Here is a 15524-nt window from a genome sequence, read left to right on the forward strand (position 1 = left end):
CTCTTATGAGAAGCAACCTACTTGAGCTACAGAGTGAACAAGACCAGATTACACAAATGGGAAGATAAAGTGAGGGTGATGAAAGGTCAAGTGCTGTATGAAGTTTCCTAGGGATGGTGAATTATTATTGAAAGTTCATACATAACCTAGCCTCCATCATTTCACATTTGCATCAAAGAGTCAGCCTTGGAAATGGTTGTGTAGCCAAGCCACAACTTTCAGGGAAGTGAAGAAACAGGTATCATCCTCTAAGGTTTTGGCACACTATGATCTACTTTTGACATGTGATTCATCTCTGTACAGCATCAAGGTAGTATCAGCTCATCATGGAATCCCTACAGTGTGGAAACAGGCCCTTTAGCCCAACAAGTCCACACCAAAGAGTAACCCACCCAGATCCATTCCCCTACCCCTAATAACCTACACTATGGACAATTTAGCACAGCCAATTCAACTAACCTGCACATCTTTGGATTATGGGAGGAAACTGGAACACCCAGAGGAAACCCATGCAGACATGGGGAGAATGTGCAAACTCCCCAGTCGCCCAAGGCTGGCATTGAACCCAGGTCCCTGGTACTGTGAAGCAGCAGTGCTAACCACTGAGCAGCCATGCCGCCCTTATTATCTTTTAAATATTGTAACTGTACTTAGTATCTCACACTTCCTCTAGCAGCTCATCCCACATATGAACCAATCTGTATGAAAAAGTTGCCCCTCAGGTCCCTTTTAAATCTTTTTCCTCTCATCTTATACTTATGCCCTCTAGTTTCGAACTTTCCTAACCTTGGTAAAAAAAATTGTTATTCATTTTATCTATGCCTCTCATGATTTTATACACCTCTCTAAAGGTCATCCCTCAACCCCCTATGTTCGAGTGGAAAAAAAGTGCCAGCCTATCTATATAACTCAAATCCTCCAGTTCAGGTAACATCCTTGTTTGAGATGTTTAACTGGTGAAGGTACAAGACAGAACTACTTCCGTGTCAGATTAAGCAACAAATGATAGAAAGGGCTAAGTGATTTCACAAACATCAGATCGGATCTAAGCTTTGCAGTCCTGCCACATCCAGGTATGAATAGTGGACGATAATTAACTCAGCGCAGAAACTGGCTCCACCAATGTATTCACCATTAATGATGGGTAGCCCAGGACATCAATGAAAAAGGTTGAAAAATTTGCCACAACCTTCAGTCAGAAACTATTGTGTCTCCAGCATTACAGATTCCACTCTTCAACCATTCAATGCACTCCATGCGAGGACAAAAAATGGTTGAAGGAACTGGATACTATAAGGTTTATTGGACAGCATCTCCAGTACTATTGCCAAAGTATTGTATGTTCCGGAACTTGCCATGCTCCTAGTCAAGCTGTACCAGTACAGCCACAATGGCATCTACCTGGCAATGACGAAAATTACTCAGGTATGTCCTGTACACAAAGAGTAGGAAGAATCCAACCCAGCCAAAGTACTGCCATTCCTTCAATGTCACTGGGTAAAAATCTTTGGGTCTACCCAAATGGACTGCAGTAAATCAAGGCAGCAGCTCACCACGACGCTCTCAAGGGTAATTAGGGATGGGCAATAAAATAGTTAAGAATTCATATAAAACTTCAACTTATGTTTTTTTTAAGAAATAACAAATATTCAATTTAAATATTAAACTTTATACACATTCATTTGTCTCATTCATTCATGTGAAGCCTTTTGACTTCACCAAAATTACTCCTTTTATCAATTTAGTCTTAAAACAGACATTTCCATCCATATATTTAGCCGGTCCATCAACTTCATCAGAAATTTTAATCTCCAACAAGACCAATGACGATTTGCTTGTCTCCAATATGCTAACATCTACGTGATCAAAATGAATGTTGCAAAGTTATAGAGAAATTCTGTCACTCAGCTAAGCCTAAGATATGGTAAGAATGTTATAATATAGGATAACTTTTAAAAGGTACATTTTTAAACAGCAGCAAGAGCCTCACAATAAAAGCAGGCAGAGCTGTAAGCTGCAATTAGCTATACTAGACTTGGCTTAAAAGTGCTTTTACTTCATACTAAATGCCTAAAATAAAAGACTGGTACATATCAAAACCAACTACAATTCATGGATCATGCTGTATTGAAAATATGCTGTTGACATCCTTTTTCCATCTATGAGACTGTACAGAAATGCAGTGAACAATCCAATTGGTTGGAGGTTTTGCGGAGGGTGGGTATACCTTTCCCAACGGCTGTAAAGTCTAATCCTGAAGAGGCATACTCTGTTGCAAGCATCACATACCTGGCACCTGTTTCCAAACTGCAGCCAGTGGTCATTCTGGTCATGCATATCAGTTACAGGAGTTGGTTCCTCTTTCACCAGCTATTAACACTCACACGTTACAGTCAATGTGTAGGGTTTGCATATCATGCTTGAAAGTATTCTTGTAGTGAAACCTTTGATATGAAGCCTTGTTTCTATTGACACACAATTGATGAACACATTTAATAATTGTAGAATTTAAAATTACTGACTTCAAATAAACATATTTAACCCAAGAGTCAGACATGGAAAGTTAACTTTCTTTACATTTGGCTTCTCCTATATGAATGTGCCAACTGTAATTAATAACAAGGTATATTTAAATGTTTGTATAAAACTCAAAATAAATAAGATTACATAACAAAATAACCTATAGTTTAGGCAAATTTAACAAAGTTGAAATAAACTAACTAATGCCTACATCTCAAAGGTTTACAGGAGAAGTGCAAAATACATGTGTAATTATTCAATAATTTCATAATTAGAGAATTTCAAAATCAGGTCATTTGCAAACCTGCATTGAATATATTGTGCCTATTACCATTACAAAAAGGTTACTAAAGCAGTTTTCAAACATGATCAACAATATTCTTGTTGAAAACCAACCAAACTTAGAATTATCTTTTCAGAGAATTTTAAGAAAAATCCAAAAGAACAATGGTCTCAGAAAGTACCAGGGATCCATCAGAATTCAGCATTAAAATGTGCTGTATCACATCACAACTCATGACAACAAACCTACAAATGGAAACCGGAGAACAAACACCTCTTTCCTACAATATTATATAAATTAACTGCAGTTTCAACCCAATCAGTAACATAAATGATACAGCTTGCATAACAGCCAGGATAAATGCTAGAAATGATAATATTGATGACAACTGAAAAGTAATAATGTAATGTAATTACATTCTATGAAGAACAGAAAGGCGACATCCACAGGACTAAATGTCATTTCACAATGTGTTTAAAAAAAAAAATATTTATTTCTGTAGTGGTTATTGATAATAACACTCTTATAAGAACTGCCTTTTTACATCATGGTTGAAACTTTTTGGTTATTTGAAAACAAAAGCAGCCTTAATGATCTCGTTTTCTCTTTATCTGTAAAATATGAATGTCTTCACTTTTGTATTCCTCATCATGCTTGTCCAATGGAATCTCTTCTATTTCAAAATCAGTCTGCAAAAGCTAAATAAAACAAGAAAAGTTAACATTGAAGTACATGCAATCAATACATAAAGAAAGTCTGAGTTCAAAACCAATTGAACATAAATCTCTTTCTTTTTTAAAACAGTTAAGCTGAATAAATAATGTACAAAAGTCTAAACCCTATGGACATCTACATGCCTAGACAGTAACTGGGACAAAGTGAGGACTGCATGTGCTAGAGAGTCCATCTTCCTTCCCACCTATCCGCTCCACTCTCCACACCAACTTATTACAATCAGCTCCCACCTCCATCCACCTATCGCCATCCCACCTACTTTCCCCAGCCCTACCCCCCATTTACCCCTTAGCCTCCTTTTCCCTCCACAGTCCTGATGAAGGGCTTATGCCCGAAAGATTGACTCTCCTGCTCATTGGACGCTGCCTGATCTGCTGTACTTTTTTTTGCACCACACTTTTCAACTTGGTACAGTAATGCCAACAGCAACATGGTCTTCAACATCTTGACCGCTAAAAATAATTTCTCTTTTATATATGGTCAAACATAAATCAATCTTAGGTTCAACCACTAAGGAAAATTAACTCAAATTAAAAATAGAAATGTCTCCCAAATACTATGCAAGTAAAATTATTGCTATCTTTCTGACTACATTTTACAAGTGATCTCAGCGAGCAACACACCATAGAAGCAGACTATTTGTCCCACCATTTTCTTCATAAATTTATTATGGAGCAAATTCTAATTGCTGGTTTGTTCCTACTAAAGCTACAGCATTAACCAGATTAATCTAAAACAATAAATGTGACAATTACGTTCATGAAATTTACCTTAAAAAATCGAATCTCTATTTCAGGGTTGTTTCCCATTGTCCTCTCTTCATAGCAACATATGATGCAGGTATTCTTCCCTGCAAGCTTCCTCATCGTCCTCAGTAGAGGCTCTAAAGACTGCAACACCAGCATATTGTTGAAATAACACATGTATGTTTTGCACATTACAAATATTATGTTATTTCAACTCTCACTAATAATGTCAGAAAACCTGAACAATCACATAGTAGAATTTTGGTATTCTTACAAAAAAAGTGTTAAAGGAATTTAAACTCATACAAAACTGAAAACTTAGGAATTTCTAACTTGAAAACTTTACGAAAACAAAGATCATTTGATGCAAGATTAAAAGTGCTATTTTATTTTGAAATGCCATCAATAAACAGAGCACAATAGTACTTATATAGAAACACAGAAAATAGGTGCAGGAGCAGGTCATTCGGCCTTTCGAGGCTGCCATTCAACATGACCATGTTCATGGCTGATCATGCAATTTCAGTATCCCACTCCCGCTTTCTCTCCATACCCCTTAATCTCTTTAGCCACAAGTGTAGGCCCCAGTTCCCTCCTGAATACATCTAACGAACTGGTCCTGACAGCTTTCTGTGGTAGACAATTCCACAGATTCACAACTCTGAGTAAAGAAATTCTTCCTCATCTTAGACTATGACCCTATAGTTCTGGACTTCTTCAACATAGGTAACATTCTTCCTGCACCAAGCCTGCCCAGTCCCATCAGGATTTCAGGCATTTCTATGAGATTTCTCCCTTATTCTTCTAAATTCCACTGAGTGCAAGCCCAGTCGATCCAGGTTTTCTCCATATATGTTAGTTCTGACATCCAGGTCTGGTGAACCTTTGCTGGACTCCCACAATATCAAGAATGTCCTTCCTCAGACTAGGAGACCAAATTTGCACACCATACTAGACGGGAGGCCTCACCAAGGCCCTGCATAACTGCTGCAAGACATCCCTACTCCTACACTTAAATTCTCTTGCTATGAAGGCAGACATGTCATTAGCTTTTCACACTAACTATTGGACCTGCATATCAACCATCAGCAACTGTACCACCATGACATCCATGTCTCATTGCACCTCCCCATTTCCTAAACTTCCACAATTCGGATAATAATCTGCCTTCCTGTTTTTGCCATCAACGTGGATAACCTCACATTTATTCACATTATATTGCATTTGACAGGTACATGCCCAGTCAGCCAGCCTGTCCAAGTCACTAGGCTTTTAGCATCCTCCTCACAGCACACACTGCCACCCAGATTAGTGCTGTCTGCAAACTGGAGATATTGCATTCAATTCCTTCATCCAGATTATTAATGTATATTGTGAACAGCTGAGGTTCCAGCACTGAACCCTGTGGCATCTCACTCACCACTGTCTGCAAGTCTGAAAAGGACCCATTTATTCCAACTCTTTGCTTCCTGTCTGCCGACCAGTTCTTTATCCACATTAATACATTAACTCAGTTATCATGACCTTTAACCATGCTTACTATCTCTTGTGTGGGACCTTGTCAAAAGCCTTTTTAAAGTCCAGCTATACAACATTCACTGATTCACCTTTGTCCACTCTCTTGGTCACATCCTCAAAAGATTCCAAAAGATTAGTCAAGCACGCTTTTCCCTTTAGTGAATCCATGCTGACTTGGACCAATCTTATCACTGCTTCCCAACTGCTCAGTTATTACAGCCTTAATGAATGATGCCAGTATGTTCCCCACCACCAATATCAGACTATCGTGCCTATAATTTCCCCATTCTTATGTATTGTTTTCTGGCCAAGCTATGTACTTTCCACTATGCTCTTTGAATTAGCAAAGAAATTTTGCAGTTAGATTTCAACCAATGAAAATCATGTTTGAGAGCTCTGCCCATCTTCAAAATGACCGAAAAATGAAAAAGTTAAAAAATAAATCAAGTTGGATTACATAAAAATAATAATTAGTTTATATACTGTTGTCGTGCAGACTCGAAAACATTGCTTCCAAACAGAGTTTTATTACTCTAATCAGGAGTGTGTAAACTCTAATCTTATAATCCCCAGTTGACTCAAATGATTCGAAGATTTTGTTGAGATCACCCACCATAGAAACATTGAAAATATAGCATGAAGTGAAATAAAGTCTGAAATATTCATAAGGTCAGACCGCACCTGTGAAAAAGGGAGGATTCTGACAAAAAGTCACTAGCCGGCAATATTGACCCTACCTTCCTTCTCCACAGATACTCCATGATACACTGATTTTCTATTTATACTCAAAATAGAAATATCTGAACCACCAAAAAACCTGCACAAGTGAACATTCCATAAAGTTTTGCTACATTCAATTCCAACTTTTTTATCAAACTCTTCAGGTATGTAATATAACATGACTCTGTGGCAGGTGGGACCTGACAGCACAACTGCCTCATAAACCACCTACATACTTAATTCTGTAAATTCAAGCTGAACCATTAAAATCAAGGGTAACTCAAAACTTCTGCATTCCTAATCTTAATCAAATGGTACTGCAAGTCTAAATACTATATTTGTGCAAATATAGTTCAAAAGTTGAACTTTATAAATACCATGGAGGATAATAGAAAATTATGGGAAGATAGTACAGCAGAAAGTTTCGTTTTGGGTGGCTTTAATGAACAGCCAGGCAAAACAATGGATTCCTAATCAATAAGCATCTATATTTCTCATTTTACCAAGAAATGAAGATTAATGCATTTATCGGCATGGATGGGTTGGACCGAAGGGTCTGTTTCCATGCTGTACATCTCTATGACTTTATGTATACATTAACTTTACTGTCAATGATGTACTATCAATGCACAATTAGAGTTTGTTCGTTGCATTGTATAAAGAAATATATTTTTAAATTTCTCACATTTCAAATTCAAAGATATACTTAAGCTGAATGAAGAACCATTACGAAATCAATCACATTTACAGAAATCACATTCATCATCTGGTTTTTTGCATAGGAGAAGGAGAAAACAACTTGATTTTTCTGCAAAAATATTTTCATTGCACGTATCAAAGTAAAAACAAAGTTCAAGAGCTTATAAAATGTACATTAGTTTGGGAAAATCAAAAGTGCACATACCTGCTCATAGTAAATACAGTCTGCCACAAGAATGTAGTCTAGGTCAGATGGAAGGTCTTTCACACTTTCACCCCTGAAAAATATCACAGTAGAGATACATTACAGCTGCAATTCTGATACAGAAAGAAAAATAAGTAATTTATTGTTTTGAGCCTGCTACCATTCAATGAGATATTAGATTATCTATACCTGAACTTCATTTATCCACCTTATGCGTGCAAGATTGCACTGTGAATTTACTCCAAAACAGCACAGACATAATGTTAAACTTCTTCCTGCTTGCTATGCATTGCTCAAGAGGATATTAAGTAGATTTGTGCCACTGAAGTGGCTTTCTGATAATGTTAGAAGTCACAGCTATGTCATGTTTTGAAAGAATTGATACCTCATCAAAAAACAGCTAAAGTAGACCAACACACAACAGATCTAATCTAGATCTTGCATCAATGTATATTAAGCTTGGAGGCAATCTGCAGTACTTGCACCATTCAGCCAGGTCACCCACACCACGAGGTCCTCAGCAACACAAACATTGATTCACTCTGTGTGATATCAAGAAAGAGTTAAAAGGACTGGATACTCAAAAGCCATGGCTCTGACCTCATTCTGAAAACGTGTGCTCCAGAACTATCCAAACCCTTAGCCAAGCTGTTCCAGTGCACCTACAACATTGGCATCAGCCTGGGAATGGAAAGTTGCTTGATATGCCCATTCCACAAGTATCATAATAAGTCTAAACCAACCAAGTAGAACCCTACCAGTCTACTCTCAATTTTCAGTAAAGCAATGGAAGGGATCATAAACAATGCTATCAAGCTACATGTGTGAAGGAATATGCTGCTTTTCACTGTTGCAGTGTTTAGGAATAACTGTGCTCCTGACCTCATTATTGCCTTGGTCAAATGTGGACAGAACAGCTGAACAGCAATGACCGTTAACATCAAGGCAGCATTTGATCAAGTACAATATGACATCAAGGAGTCCTACCAAAACTGAAATCAATGGGATACATGGGATAAACCTTCTATTGGTTGGAGTCATATCTAGCACAAAGAAGATAGCTGTGGTTTTTGGATGTCAAGGACCATCACTGCAGGTGTTCCTCAGGACAGATATTTTCTAATCAACCTGTTCAGATAAGGTAATACACACCTCTGGAGAAGGAGGACTTCAACCTTCAGATTCGGGACACTACCACTGCACCACAATGGTCCCTTGTTCTTCAAGATAGATATTCTTGAATCAACCTGTTCAGAGATGTTATTACACACCCTGAAGCAGGCGGGACCTGAACCCAGAACTTCTAGTCCAGATGTAGGGACACTACCATGCCATAAGAGACCTTACTTTCTCAGGATAATGTCCCAGGTCTTAATCATCTTCAGCTACTTCATCAATAATTTTCTATCCAGTTTGAGGCTATAAGTGGGAATGTCCACTGATGATAACACAATCTTTATCACCATTTGAGACTCCTCAGATAAGAAAGCACATCATGTCCAATCGCAGCTAGACCTGGACAACAATCAGGCATGGCTGCTAAGAGGCAAGTTAACATTCACACCACCCAAATGCAAGGTAATGATCCTCTCTAATGACACAACCTAACCAATCACACCTTGATGTTCACAGGTACCACCATTGCTAAATTCCGACTACCAACATGGGGGTGTGGCTTTCCACCACTTACAAGCTACAAAACAGAAGTATGGTGAAATATCCTCCCCTTGCGTGGATGGGTACAACTCCAACAACTTTCAAGCAGCTTAAGGACTGCAGTTTTTTTCAGAAGGCAGCTCAGCACCACGTTCCAGCACAGTTTGGGATTGGCAATAAATGATGGCATAGTTAGCAACAATGACATTTGATGAAAGGATAAAAAAGAATTCCCAGCTCAATCTAGGATTGGTGTGCCACCCAATACTATGATGCCATTTTTGCATATCCAAATCACAATATACACTGATTCAGAAGTGGGAGGTAATTGCAGAGATATTAAAAAAGTAGCCATTAGGCACTCTGTAAAATGGTAACTATTTATAACCCCAGTTCAACAATATTTATACAACAGGCATCCCCTCCATTTCAACAAAATAATCAGGTTTACACACAAATCTTCTACATTTTTGCAAAATCAATAGAAATCATATACAAACCATTCCATTATCAAAGATCAAAGACACAAACTAAACAAACTCAAAGCCCTTGAGAAATATTTTGATCCTAACTCCTTTCCTGCATCCAGTTTTTGAATGTCAATAGAACCAAAACAGTTTAGCACATTTGGTATTCTCTCAATTGGTAGCGCTCAGTTCAGCAAAAATGTTGTGCTTTCAAGCCAGTTTTAATACTTGCTTCCAAGGCTCAGTATTGTATGAAGAATCGATACATTTCAAAGGAAACATTACATTATATTTCAGAATGTTTATCTTTAAAGCAAGGCTTTCACCTTCCAACTATCCATCCTAAATCACCAAAACCTGCATTAACTTATTTTGCTCTGGTGGGATTCTCACTGAAACAAACTACATTTTTCCCCATGAAGAATTTCAGAAGTTATTAATTAGGAAACTGTTTGTGACTGTTACAGAGTGCTTTAAGTTTAAATGAATTCTCCTGAACGTCCATATACATTCACAATAAAATTTCTGAAACAAACATTGATTGCCTGGACAAAAAGAACCTGACCAAAAGACTTAACCTAGATATATTCTTAACCTCTGTTTCTATACATGTGGAATAAGAAAGTGTAGGTGGGGGGCCTACTAGACTCCTGGTCTGAACAATGTTTCATCAATCATATTTAGATAAATACCAAGTATTAGTGCACATACTTCCTGAGCCCGTACCTGATCCACAAAAGCTTCAAAATTAATTTTTGTTCTTTGACTGTTCAGGGATATTACAACTATTAACACAAATAATTATTTATTCCTTCTTTCCCATCCACGATAAAAAAAATTTTCAAAGCAACAAAGAAAATGAGACGAGCAAAACCTAAGAAAAACAAAATTATTTGGGTTCAAGTTTCCCTCAAGTGGTACACCTCTCTCTCACCTTGATTAACTGATAAGGCTGGAAGAACTGCCTGAAAAATTCCTCTTCTTGGAACCAAAGTTGTCAATACCAGCTGGTGTCAGTAGGAAGAAATTATAGTTTGGAACTAAAGAACAGATTAATTGTTCATCTAAAGATATTCATGTACTGACAATAAAAAAGGAGTTAATGGAAGTGATCCAGGGGAAGTATTTCTGTATCTTCACAGTAAAATAAAACACAGGTTTCAAGAGAAATATTAAATATCTTGACAGATAAATCCATGTGATGATTTATCCTCTTCCATTTAATACTCTCCCTTCACAAACTTGATTAAACATCTGGCATGCAGAAGATAATGAACAATTACTTTATTTTAAAGTTAAACAAGTACAAACCATTTAAGTACCTTTGCATCGATAGAACCAGTAACCAAGTGCTTGTTATCACTGATGTTTATGTTAAGTAACTCCTGCATGTCTTCAAGATCTGTGACTGTGACATGCGCCCTGGAAAACATATGATGTGTGTAAAATTTGAATTAAAATCAAAAATTAAACTTAAAATGACTTACATTTGATTGTGCAACTGCATTTATCTTCAGTCAGAAATGCCATGTGGATGATCAATTGCCAACTGCTGCTGGAATCCTCTCCATCAACCCAGATGCAAATCTTCATCCAACTCAATTCACACCAAATGATCAAAAAAAAACCCGAGTGCACGAGATACAGCAAAGGACAAAGATCCTGCTAACATCTAACTGTGATGTGGAAAAATAGTTCTTGAGAACTTATTAGCCAAGCTGCTCCAGTACAGCTACAACACTGGCATGTTGTCAACAATGTAAAACTCAACCAATTGTATCCTAATTACAAAAGGCAGGGCAAATCTGATCTGGCTTACTGCTTTCATGCCAGTCTACTCTCAATAATTAGCAAAGTAATAAAAGGTAGTGGCAACAGAACTACCATTTGGTAAATATATTCACAAATAATGTTCATTGGGGCTTAATTTGGTTCTGTTAGTCATTTGGCTACAGATTTCATTACAATCTTGGTCTTAACTCAAGAAACTAAATTCCCGAGGTGAGATTTTGAGGCAGTATTTCACCAAGTGCAGTATGAGGAACTTCAATAGGATTGAAGTCAATGGGAATAAAGGGGAAAACTCTCCATTAGGTAGTGCAGTAGAAGAAAGGATGATCACTATGGCTGTGGAAGTCCAATCATTTCACTCACAGGGCAGTGCTGCAGGAGTTTCTCGTGATAATGTTTTAGGCCCAATCATCTCCAGCGACCTTCCCCTTTCCCATAATAAAAAGTCAGGATACGTTCATTAATGATTGCACAATGTTTATTACACTTTGCAACTTCTCAGGTGCTAAACAAGTTGACATCCAAATGCAGCAAGATTTGAGTTTGAATTAGTAAGTACCTACTTGTGTTGCATAAGTATCAGGCAATGGCCATCTCGAACAAGGGTGAATTGAAGATCCTCACTATGAAACTCAACAGTATTGCCATTACTGAATCCTCCATTATCAAATACAAAGGGTTAGCATTGCCCAGAAGCTGAACTGTGACTACAAGTCAGAGAGCAGGAATTTTGAGGTGAGTATCATTCCTGACTCCCCAAAGTACATCATCCACTTACAAGGCCCAAATCAGAAACATCCAGCAGCATATAAAAAGTCAGAGCTAAGGGTACTGATGTTTTGATAATTAACTAAAAGTTCAGAGGCATTTGACCCAGAGCTGAGTATTCATCCCGAGATCTTCTTTATCACAAAGGACCTAACAGTACCAATCCCTGTCTCAGCTTATCTGCAGATGAAGCCCTTACCCACACTTTTGAAACCCTATTCTAAAGCTTCCTTACACGTTCAACCTGCATAACTTTGTCCAGGCCTTGCTATAGGAAGCATATTATTAAATTGGAGAGGGTTCAGACAAGATTTACACAGGATCTTGCTGGGACTGGAGGGCTTGAGTTATAAGGAAAGGCTGGATAAACTGGGACTTTCTTCACTGAAGCTTAGAAGGTTGAGGTTTATAAAATCATTAGGGGTATAATGATTTTAAGCAAAGTCTTTTCTCCCTGCCTTTTGGAGGTTCAAAACAAGGAGGCATACGTTTAAGTTGAGAGCAGAAAGCTTTAAAAGTGACCTGAAGGACAACATTTCCATGCAGAAAGTGGTTCATAGGAAGTGGTAGATACAGGTACAGTTATAACATTTAAAAGACATTTAATAGGTGTATGAATAGGACGGTTTAGATGCCAAATGCAGACAAGTGGGACTAGTTTAGTTTTGGAAACTTGGTCAGCATGGACAAGTTGGACAGAAGGGTCTGTTTCTGTGCTGTATGGCTATGTCCTAACATACACTAAATACCATTCATCACCTTTCCATCTCTGTAACCTCCTTCAACAATACAATTCTGATATCTCTGCACTGTTCAATTTTTGCCTTTTCTGCATCCCCAATTCTCATCACCCAGGCCTCTTCATTAGTCTTAATACCTCATTTGCAGATTGGCGTCATTTTTTTGTCTGATTATGTTCCTTTGAACTATATTCAAGATAGTACATAAATGCAAGTTTTTGATATGGGTAGGTAATGGCATCATGGCATTACCACAAGATTATTACCCAGGTATTGTTCTGGGAACCTGGGTTTGAATGCTGCCATGGCAGATGGTGGGATTCAAATTCAATAATAACCTGAAATGAAGTTAAATGATGACCATGAAACAATTGCAGGTTGTCAGGGGAAAAAAAACATCTGGTTCACTAACCATCTGGTCCTTTAGGGAAGGAAATCGGTTATCATTACCTGATCTCCCCCGACCCAGAGCAGAGCAAAGTGGTTGATTCTTTACTGTCCTCTGGGCAATAAATGCTGATCCAGTCAATCATCCCATGAATGAATTGAAACAAAAACAGCCATAAAACATCAGTAAATTGGTTATGTAGCTACAATTCACCCAATAATCTACAGAATGAACACAAGTTCAGTAGGGGTAATGGTCATGACACTTGCAACATTTAATATTTAGTGTAACCAATAATGTCCTGAAGATACAGCATGTAGAATGCAAGTTGCTTAAACGAAACAAAGTATTGGAGACACTCAGCATGTGTAGAGAAACAGAGTCGACATTTTCAGTCCCTGTTTGTCAAGAGGTTCTGATAAAGTCACTGTTTGTCAAGAGGTTCTGATAAAGGGTCACTGGATTCGAAACATTTAATCTAGTTCTGTGTACCAATGCTACCAAACCAGAGTTCCTCCAGCACTTTCTGCATGTGTTTCTGATTTTCAGTATCTGCAGTTGTTTGTTCATGCACGTTACTTATCTCAGTTCATCTGAAAAAAAGTGAAAGACCAACAATAATCTATTCATTCCCATGAGTTCTTCAGAAGGTGACTACAGCTTGGAATTGGTTTCAATTTTAGGAATAGGCCTTGCTCTGACATTAGGCGAAAGTGAGTACTGCAGTTGCTGGAGATTAGAGTCAGGAGTGTGGTGCGGGAAAAGCACAGCAGGTCAGAGCAGCATATGAGGAGCAGGAGAATCAACGTTTCGGGCAAAAGCCCTTCATTAGGACTCTTGCTCTGATATTACATATACATCTAGAGGACCCACAACAGCTGTTTCCTATACTACTGAATTGGTGAGGGCACCTTTCTGTAGCAAAGGAAAGATAAAAGATCTTTTAAGACGATAAATTTTAGGGGAATTAGGAGTAGGGTTAATCTATTAGGGCAACATGGAATAGAGTGGAAGCGACTCCTATACAGCATAAAGATTGATACTGTCCGTCTAGCTTGTTTCAGGAAATTCAGGCATCACCACGAACACAAAACTAGTGCAGAGGCGAACTTTACCCCAGAACTGAAGCCATCAGGCCCACTAGTCCGGTGCCTGAGCCCAGCTCCACCACGCTCTTCCCGGTAAAGGTGTGAAGGCCATCCCGGTAGAAGGAGCTGGTCTCTAGGTACTTGGCCAGCACCAGTGCCGCGTCCCAAACCACACAGCCCACATCACCGGTATCACACTGCTTGATACGGAGCTCGGCACCGGACCGCAGCTCTAAGGCCCGCACAAAATATCCAGCCTCGACACCAGCCATTTAAAATTCGCTTGCGATAAACAGACACCGAGGAGCATGCGCAGTAAGCCCACCCCGCCTAGTAAGGGCGAGAACTGTGGAAAAACCCGGATGTGGGGTGGAGGGTCTGCAGCCAATCTCCGCTCCGCGTATATTCAAATAGCCGGGCGCGCGACAGCCTGCGCGAGCCGTTGGTTCCATGCGTCCGTTACACGCAGCCGATCACCGCGGAGACGCTGGTCTCCTGTATGCGCTGTCCGTCATCAAACAGGAGGAGGCCAAGAAACTACGGCGAGTAATGATATCTGCTCTCTCACTAAAGCGGGAGTGGTCCTCACTCCTGAGGCGAGGGGACAGAAAAGATTTACAAGGATTAATAGACCCCTGGGGTCGGGGCGTCCAGAACTAGAGGTTGAGAGGGAAAGATATAAAAGAGATCCAAGGGGCAACGTTTTCACACAGAGGGTTGTACGTGTATGGAATGAGCTGCCAGAGGAAGTGGTGGAGGCTGGTACAATTGCAACATTTAAGAGGCGTCTGGATGGGTATATGAATAGGAAGGGTTTGGAGGGATGTGGGCCGGGTGCTTGCAGATGGGACTAGATTGGGTTGGGATATCTGGTCGGCATGAACGAGTTGGACCGAAGGGTCTGTTTCCATGCTGTACATCTCTATGACTTAAACAAAATCCATACTCCTGCCACCCTTGTTGCGATTCCAGGTCAGTGAAAGTGAGGACTGCAGATGCTGGAGATCAGAGTCGAGAGTGTGGTGCTGGAAAAGCACAACAGGTCAGGTAGCATCAGAGGAGCAGGAAAATCGACCCTTCGAGCGTTTGCCCAAAATGTCACTTTTCCTGCTCCTCAGATGCTGCCTGACCTACTGTGCGTTTCCAGCACCACACCCTTGACTGCAATTCCAGTTAAGCTGAATATGCTTGTAATATGGT

General features: G+C 39.2%; 1 protein-coding gene across 1 annotated transcript; it reads right to left on the reverse strand.

Annotated features, from left to right (window-relative positions):
* Nucleotides 1-1546: 1546 nt before the first annotated feature.
* vcpkmt (valosin containing protein lysine (K) methyltransferase) lies at nucleotides 1547-14840 on the reverse strand. The gene is made up of 5 exons (XM_043697600.1): nucleotides 14352-14840; nucleotides 10861-10971; nucleotides 7427-7499; nucleotides 4309-4428; nucleotides 1547-3501 (listed from the first exon to the last, which is right to left on the reverse strand). Exons 1-5 carry the CDS (start codon nucleotides 14594-14596, stop codon nucleotides 3391-3393), a joined length of 660 nt encoding a protein of 219 aa, XP_043553535.1. The 5' UTR covers nucleotides 14597-14840; the 3' UTR covers nucleotides 1547-3390.
* Nucleotides 14841-15524: the final 684 nt, after the last annotated feature.

This window comes from Chiloscyllium plagiosum, chromosome 10 (assembly GCF_004010195.1).
Source record: "Chiloscyllium plagiosum isolate BGI_BamShark_2017 chromosome 10, ASM401019v2, whole genome shotgun sequence".
Classification (NCBI taxonomy): domain Eukaryota; kingdom Metazoa; phylum Chordata; class Chondrichthyes; order Orectolobiformes; family Hemiscylliidae; genus Chiloscyllium; species Chiloscyllium plagiosum.